General features: G+C 36.3%; 1 protein-coding gene across 1 annotated transcript; it reads left to right on the forward strand.

The window, feature by feature from the left end:
* Positions 1-3,448: 3,448 nt before the first annotated feature.
* Positions 3,449-5,142, forward strand: LOC143549732 (FBD-associated F-box protein At4g10400-like). The gene is made up of 3 exons (XM_077040564.1): positions 3,449-4,339; positions 4,427-4,549; positions 4,630-5,142. Exons 1-3 carry the CDS (start codon positions 3,464-3,466, stop codon positions 4,942-4,944), a joined length of 1,314 nt encoding a protein of 437 aa, XP_076896679.1. The 5' UTR covers positions 3,449-3,463; the 3' UTR covers positions 4,945-5,142.
* Positions 5,143-9,493: the final 4,351 nt, after the last annotated feature.

The following is a 9,493-nucleotide window of genomic DNA, read 5'->3' on the forward strand; positions in this document are numbered from 1 at the left end:
CCCCGTCGCAAACCCAACCCCGTCGCACCCGTTTCTCCCGTTTGATTCCGATCTACGAATTCAGAGAGAAGAATATTGATTTATATCTTAATTTTTTTGTTTTTCTATTTCAAAAATAATTAATAATTATTAATTCTTGTGTCATATTTGTTGTTATTGGATTTTTGGATGAATATTGATATTTAGATCTTAATTGTTTTGTAAATCTGGAGATGATAATAAACTTGAGATGATGAAGATATGGTGATGATGATGATGTGTTAATAAAATCTGGAGATGATGATGATGATGATAAACCTTTAATGAAGTTATAAAGTGGTAATATATATTTCATATTATATAGTTATAAGATATATTAGTATAGTTCAATTGGTTGGTGTTGTTTGTTGTTAAACCATGGGTCGGGGGTTCGAACCCCACCCTTTACACGATATTTTGGTATTTAGTTTTAGGATTAATTATAGGCTCAGGGGTAAAACGGTAATTTCAACGTTTTTTGGTCAGTCAACTCACGGTCAACTGACGGCAATGAGACAGACTGACCCGCCCAAATTTCACAGTGGTCCACATTTCACAAAATCTTTTTCAGGGGTTAACCCATCGCGCGACGATATAAACCAGAGAGACAAAATGCAGATTTCTCTTTTAAAAATAAACGATTTATACAAATATCATTTCTTTTATAAAATAATAATAACAACAATAACATATTTATAATGATTTGATGTAATAAAATTTAATAATACAACCATATGAGTAGTGCTTTAGTGGTACCCTATTAGTTTCTTTTTTTAAAAAGGTTATTAGATCGGTCTCGTTAATAATAAATGTTTTGCGCGAGCTAACGACATTACTATAATGGGCTTTAGACGATGGGTTCTTGTGCCATTGATGATAGATAAAACCACTTGTTCGCGATCCCGAACATGAGTGGCCATCACTGGCGGATCTAGACTAAATTTTCTGGGTTATCGTTCAAAAAATATTTCTTAAACATATTTCATACAATGTAAACGAAACAAAAATAGAAACATGAAAATAAATAAATTTAAACACCTACCAAAAGAGATTTCACTTTTTTGGTTTTTAAAAGCTTGAAATCGAGTCATTGCATCCTCCTTTACTTTATCAAAAGTTTGTCTTTCGCTCAAAAACATTGTTTGAATACTCCCCACCACCCGATTGCGCAAATCCATTTTGATAAGCATCAGTTTAAAAAAAACATCTTTCAACGATTGAAACCTATAAAACCGACGTTGGTTTCAATTTATATCTTCCAAGTTCCATAATTTAAGAAGAAACAAAATTTAACCACAAATCCATAATAAATTCAAGGGTTAGGCTAAATGTACCCCTTTGTGTACTTGTCATACCCCTCCTCTAGACTTTCAATACCTTTTACAATTTTATTTGACATACTACTACCCTCTAATATTTGTTGTTATTTCAAATCTCTCTTTAATATATCAAATAAAAAACCTTATAGTTTATTTTCATTTTCTCTCTTTTTGTGTTTATTGTTCTTTGTCATAATAATGATATTTATTATTAAATGTTTTATAAAATGTATTCAAGGAATAATGATATAACGTCTTTATAAGATAAATGTGAATATTTTTTTGTTAGGTTTGAGTGTATAAGATAAATGTGACATGGCATGAGAAACGAACTAACTTATTGATCAATTCGTATGTTGTTTTATCTTTTTATTGATTAAAAAATGTGATGTTTATTAAAAAAAAAAGGTAAGCCATCCCTAAAAATTATTGTTTAAAAACACTAAAATAGAAAAAATATTCTTTTTAATTACAGAAATGTTTTTTTTTTTTTTGCATAAACAATTATTTTGGTTATTTTAAAAACTAAAAAATGTTTTATAATATGCAAATAATAATAATAAATAAAAGAAAAACTCTTTAAGTATAAAAAACTATTTTTAGATAATAATGATATTACAAAATGGCAAAGGAAAAACAAAAAGGTTTAAATCGAATTAATGTAAAACTTTAGGGATATGATATGTTTAGTAAAACTAAAAGGGAAGATGGTATGTTTAGCAGCACCCTAAATTCAAATTTCCACATAAACCATAAATTAGTAAATCTCTAATCAATTCCAATTTACACGTATATCCTAAATCTAGGGGTGGGCAAGATAAGGATCGAACACCCTTGAAACCCGGTTACTCGACTCACAAAACCCTTAATTAGACCAGAATATATAATATGGGTCGCGTTAAGGGTGTTTAAATTTCACCTTAAAGGGTCTAACCCTTTATCAAACCCTTGACCCGTTTACTAGTTTCTAGAAAATACACATTAGATTCGCGATTATTTGTAGCAGTTCAAATGGTTGAAAAACTTTCAAAGTTAAACTTTATTATGTTATTAAATAAAAAATATAATTGTTTCTAGGATTCATATGCTAAAGTCAAATGAGATATACAACTAGTAAATAAAGAAAAAAAAGAAGATGTGATTATTTCTTTAAAAGGTAAAGGGTTGGACCTTAGAAACCCTTATTTATACTTGATCCTTTCATTATTTAGAGGATTAAGTCTGGAATCCACGTTTCTTTCTAAAATAGTAAAGGGTCCAAGAAAGGTATAAGTAATCGATACCAATTTTCAGAATTCCACATAAACCATTATTAATTTAGAAAACAAAATAAAAAATCGAATAATATGATTTTGTTTCCTCTTTTAAAAAGTGATTAATTTAGAAACCGGATATATAAGAATCAAAATTAGAATTAGAATTAGAAAATTAAATGAAAAAGTTACGGATAATCCTCAAGCAAGTGTTCCTTTTTTGAGAGAATAATAATCCATCCATCCATCCATCCATCCATCCATCCTGTTCAGAGTTTACTCGCCGTGTAGGAATACTAAAAAATTATTCACTTCCACACTTACTTACACCTACCAGCTTCATCATCTCCATATCTTCATCATGCCTTTTAACCTCATCATTCACTTCCATTTCATTCTTCTTCCAATTACTTAACTTAATGTTGTAATTCCAATTCCAGTTTCAGGTAATAAGAATACTATATTATTATTATTATTATGTTATTATTCTCAACTAATTTTAATTAATTTAGCTCAAATATGACTCTGATTCGTATATTGTTTACATTATTATGATCTCAACTTAACATTTTGTATACTTCATGATTTCGTCACAAATACTAATTTGGGTATTTAGGGTTACGCTGACGTACTGTACGGATTTTTAACTATTTTTAGCTTCGGTTTCCGAAAGTGTTTGGATTAAATACAAGTTAAATTAATGTGCTAGCTAACTGTGAGAATCAAGTAATGTAATTATATATACAACATATTATATTATTAAACTCAATCCTCTCTCACAGTTAGCACGTTAATTTAATTTATTAGTGTTGTTCTGATACTTGTTTGTTTGTTTGTTTGTTTAATATTATTAGGAAGTGAAGAGGTTTAACGATGAGCTCGGTAGGTGAGAATGTAGATGATAGGATTAGTCGGTTACCGGAAGACACTCTTTCGCACATACTCTCGTTAATGCCGACGAAGTGTGCGGTGCAAACAAGCGTTTTGTCGAAGAGGTGGAGATTTAGTTGGATGTTGGTTACGAATCTCGACTTTGATTATACGGTTACGCATTCCGACAACGGTTTAGATAGCTTTCCGAAGTTTGTTGATCGGGTTTTGGGCAATTGTAAAACGTCTCGGCTTCAGTTGTTTCGGTTACGGTTTTGTGATAAAGTGGTTTCGAAGTCGAGAGTGTCGAGTTGGATTGATAAGGCGGTTAGGTTAGATGTTTGTGAGCTTGATATGCAAGTTATTCCGTTCGAGTTGCCTTTAAGTTTGCTTACGTGCAAGACGCTCACAAAGTTAAGATTGGATTTTAGTGGCTCGGAACATGATGGTTGGGAGTGTGCGTCTTCGGTTAATCTTCCGTGTCTGAAAACGCTTGATGTTGTTGTTTATACTAATCCGCTTGTCAATGTGTTTAAACTCATCCGTGGCTGCCCGGTGCTTGAAAGTTTATCTTTGGAAGTCAAGTTCAGTGACAATGGAGGAGATTACGTATTTGATATCCCGACTTTGAAACAATTGAAACTAATATTGGTAAAATGCGGGTATGCTGTTAACTCGGTTGTTTTAAATGTCCCGAATCTTGAACACCTGTCTGTTGGCGGTATGTTGGGCTCGTTGTTTGTCGTGAACGATTTGCCGCCATCGGTTGAGGTGTTGGTTTCATTTGATTGTGTAGTTTCATGTGAGTGTACAATGCTTGACCTCTGGAGTCAGTTTATGAGGGGAATAAGTGGAGTTAAATCACTTACGATTCAAGAAGTAAGTGCTTCGTCTTTTAAGTTATTGTTTATTAGTTAGTGTTTGCTCTTTGTAGTTTGTAACTAACGAATCTGTTCTTTGTTGAAGGTTCTATCCAGTTCACCTCTGCCCGTCTTTCAAAACCTGACACTGTTGGACTTGAAGAGTTGTTGGTATTCTGGAGAAGTTGTAAAATGCTGTCCCGCGCTGGAGCATCTGTGTATTGAAAAGGTAAGGTATTTGAGCTGTTTACTTGTGAACTTTTTTTATTCTTTTATAATATCTGGTTTTGTCTATCTTGAAAACAAAAGTCTGGAAAATATTGCTGGGGAGAATCTTGCTGGTTTGAACCAAAGTTGGTTCCCGCATGTATGCTAACAAACCTTACAACCGTCAACCTTACAACACGCACATGGCAAACGAGTGATATGGAGTTTCTGGCGTACATTTTGGCGAATGCAGAGGTTTTGAAGACGGTAACAGTCACTTGGGAAAGCGGGAGCGTAGAAGAAGAAAGGCGGTTATGTACAAAGTTGACTGAGCTTCCGACGGCTTCCAGGTCTTGTGAGATCCATTTTCAAGGGGCAAGCGGGCCCAGGGCGGTTAAAGTGGCGACGGGTCATTGAGGAGTTTGACTGTCAGGAGTAAGGAGTAGGCTGCAGAGTGGTATGACAATTAGTTACCCATTGTCTCATTCTATTATCATTTCATCTTGTATAAGTAAAATTTGTAGTTAAATTAAGTTTTCAAATAAATTCTATTTCATATGTGACGTGTATTTTTAGAGACTTATTGTCATTATATAAATAAATCCCAGATTTATTCATACTGTTTTGATAAAGTTCACACTTGTAACATATGCATATAAAATAAGTAGGAAATAAAATGTTACCAACTGTAAGTGGAGGCTATTGGTGAAGCCAACCGAATCATAACCGAACCGAAAGAATAACCGATAGTTCGGTCACATTGACTTTATGAATTCATTAATTTGAAGTTATTCTATTGACTTTATTATCTGCTGCTTTCTGTATAAAAGGTCTTGGCTTTTCTGCATTGTTATACTTTCATTCAAAGCATCAGCAGCAACCTAGTTGAATTGGCTTGTGTGACTTGCATTTGCATTTTTTGTGAACAACCAAATTGTATGTAACAAGTTGATACTTTCTTTATAGCAACTAAAAGTAAGCTTACTCATACATATTTATTTGGATTTAATTCCTTTTGTTTTAATACATGGGTGGTTTAATATTTATGCATCTAAGAATCATCAGTCACATAATAAGTATAAGATTTTAAAAATGGAGTTCAATTCCAGTCAAAGTTAAAAAAATTTGAATATTATTCAACAAAGATTATCCTTACTCAAAGGTTATGAGTTCGAGTCCCATGAAATACAAAGTTAAGATTGTCGATAAGAACTTACAAAATTCGATAACTGAACCCTCATGTAACACTTTCATAAAAATGTATCGTTAAGATTGTCGATAAGAACTTACAAGTAATCCAAAATCTAAATTGGGTAATCTTTGCTGACTTTTTTTAATAGGAGTAATAAGGGTTGGGTAAGATTATATATAAGTTTTTGTTTGCCTTCAAAGTTTCAATTATCATAATATGTTACTACTTGTAAGCTTCTTTTTTCTAATGGCATTTGAAATTACCTCCAATACCTAAGTGAGTCATGAGACGCGATACCAACTGTTCAAACTAATTTTGATAAGACCTGACTTACCTAAGAACACCATCAAGGAGGAAACACTGGTTAAACCACAAGATCCCAAGTGTTAACCATCATCACATGTTGTGAACCAGAAGGTCAATGACTTTACACTTGTAAGCTACATGTGGCATTGTGGCTTGTAACTTGTTTGAAATTATTTTTAGCAAGCGTACTCAAAATCTGCTCCGGACCCGCATAGTGAAGACCGGGGTCTCTGGACCCAAGTGTTTTTCAAAAATTAATGAAACGATATATTAAATTTTTAAAGAACCTCAAATAAATTACTAGATGGAATCCACAAATACTAATGTAGTGTAGTGGTAATTCCTTGGCCCATTTAATTAAGTGTAGTAGCCTTTTTATTTTTTAACTACTCAATGTCTATCACTAGATGTGAAAAAAACCCGAACCCGTAACCAGACCCGAAAAAAATCCGAAACCATTTTTTTTATACTTGGGTTTTTAATATCCGGACCCGTATCTGACCCGACCCTACTACCAATGGGGTACGGATTAGATATGCATTTTAGTACTAAAACCCGTACCCGAACCGGACCCAATTTGTACCCGGTAATACCCGAAAACCTGAACCGGTTTCATACCCGAAACCGGGTTTTTCCAATACCCGAAACCGGATTTTTCAAATACCCAACCTATGCCCGAAATTATCCGAAATATAACTGGAAAATACCCGTAAAATACCCCTAAAAAAGTCCAATCTATACCCAAAAAATACCCGAAAAAAACCCTGAAAAAACCCGAAAATATGGTTTTTCAATACCCGAAAATAGGGTATTCAAACACCCGGTTTTAGAATACTCAGTTCTAACCCAACCCGAACCCGATACATAGGGTATGGTTTTTAGAGGCAATGCCCGGACCCGAACCCGAACCGGGTATTGCTAATACACGATATTCCAATGCCCGATCATATTCAAACCCGGTTCCATTCCCAAACCCTGGTTTTTCTAATACTCGGTTTATGCACCTCAATCTATCACTCCTATATTTACTGCACACTATAAACTATTTCAAATAATTTTTTTTCTTAAATAAATTTATGTTTTCTTTTTCTTTTTCTTTTTCTTTAGAAATTGAACAAACTAGTAAATTGACCCGCCGCGATGCGGCGGGGTATGGTGTATTTTCTTGTATTGCCTTGTATTAAGATTAGCAACGATAAATGTCAGTTATTTATGACACCCTAACGAAACACATCGTGCTACTAACACTTTGTGTTACTGCTAAACTAAAACATACGGGCTTGGAAACATTGAGCTAAAACATGAAGCTCAATAAGAAATTTGACTTTGAGCGACAGGGAGTCGCCGGGAACTCAACCTTTTCGTCGTTTTCTTCTCCCCATCTCCTTTGTTGAATACAAAAATGAATCCAGATCATGCTGCTTATATGCCAATGCTCGTGTATAAAACCTGAATATGAAATGCGTTTAATGCCTAAGCCAATATTTTCATATTAAATGGATAAATAGAAATTGTAAGAATTAAGATGGCACCAATTCACGGGGAACTCACCCTTTTCATTGTGGTCTTCTCCTCTGCTTCCTTGAATACAAAAACGAATCCAGACCATTCTATTTATACGCCGACGTTTGTTTGCGTGTAAATAACCAGATTATGAAATACCTTTAATGTCTAAGCCAATCTTGTCATATCTATACTCTCTAATAAATGACTACAAATTTTGCCACTTGTCACTCCCACATTAAACCTCACCTGAAGAAACACTAAGTGACCCGGAACAGATTATAGATAATCTGGGGGTTAAGTAATGTTTCCCACGAGAATGAGGTCCAACAGAGACAGTTGTTCTTCAGGGGACCTGCAAAACAAACACCGTAAGCTCGTCACTGAGAAGGGGGGGGGGTTCCTCCTTGTGACCACCTTCCGGCGTGAGAATCAGACTAGATTGCTCTGAATATAAGTGTATATTAAGAGATTGCTAGATAACAGGATAGCAGATGATCTCACCATTCCAAGATGTTGGAGTATTTATAGCCGAAGGTAGGTTTCCTAGAAGGTACAGCCAGCTGAATAGTATTCCTGTTCTACCAACAGTGGATTATGCACAAGCCATACTAGTTGGTAGATAGGTTACAGCCAACAGTAACAAAGTCGGCTGCACTATTCCACCAACTGTAGATTATGCACGTCCCACCTACTGTGGATTATACGCAGGCCATGCTGGTTGGTGAGTAGGTTACGGCCAACAGTAACACTATTCTACCAACTGTAGGCTACGCACGCCCCTCAGTAAGAGTTGGTGAGTAGGCAGCGGCTAATAGTGACAAACAGTACTAGAGGGTGCTCCTCCTCGTACTGTTGTCGGTGAGCTGTCACCCTGTGATTGGCTCATGGGTTGTTCTGGTCAGATCGTCTGTCCTACCCATACCTTGGTAGGTATAGTACAAAAGATCTTTCAGAATCATACGGACTGGCTCATTTTGGCGGGATTGTTCCCGCCTTGCTCATTCCTTCATGTGACTACTGAAGTAGCTATTGCCTTGTGCGTGTAGCCCTGCTGTCTGCGGGTAGCCTTCCCTGATGGCTTGTATCCGCAACTGCGGGAACAGGCGGGGTACTTCACCATTGGGAGGCTTTCCCTGCGTGTACAGCTTGCGTACTGCGCGTAAGATTCTATGAGCATGGTGGGTCCTGCGGGAGCAGATGGCCTTTGCGCAGACGTCCCTGTTCAAGGTGAGTCTTGCGGGACCAACTGGTCTCTGCTGGGACCTACCTCTTCAAGTCTCCCCAGTCCAATGTTCTTCTCATGAATGTTTAATGAAGTGAGGTGAACTTTTGGACTTTAAGCAAGGGGTTTTGAAAAGGGTTTTTAGTTTTAAGGTTCTCCGTGGGGATTCTTCCCGCGGGTTTCCTAATGTCACTTGCAAAAATTCCCGATTTTTTTGCTTGATCTTTGGGTATGATGCGGGTAGGTATGTAACCTTCTCGCAAGTCAGGAGCGTTGAGTCTCACTTGTGTGGATTCTCCTTGAGGTTTTAGTGGTTTTGAACATAGTGATCAATTATGTTTAAACCACCAATTCCATCCTGGAGCCTCAAACAATGTAGTTCTCGACGTTCCCGCTATGCGGGGATGTTATTTCCGTTTCCGCAAGCATTGCCCAGAAGACCCTTCTTGGTTTCAATTCCCTGCGGAGCGCTAGGTATGTGAAGGGTTTTGCCTTAACACTGTACCCGCGCTCGTCTTACGGTTACTTTACTTTCAAGGTACCCCTGGCGTCAATTCCCTGCGGGTGCTAGGTATGTGAAGGGTTTTGCCTTAACACTGTACCCGCACCCGTCTTATAGTTACTTTGTTGCCGGGGTATTCTTGGCTTCAATTCCCTGCGGGTGCTAGGTATGTGAAGGGTTTTGCCTTAACACTGTACCCGCATCCGTCTTATGGTTACTTGGTTGCCAAGGTAAGGGG

Source organism: Bidens hawaiensis, unplaced genomic scaffold (assembly GCF_021521415.1).
Source record: "Bidens hawaiensis isolate Kalapana, Puna unplaced genomic scaffold, B.hawaiensis_p1.1 tig00015764_1, whole genome shotgun sequence".
In the NCBI taxonomy this organism is placed as follows: Eukaryota; Viridiplantae; Streptophyta; class Magnoliopsida; order Asterales; family Asteraceae; genus Bidens; species Bidens hawaiensis.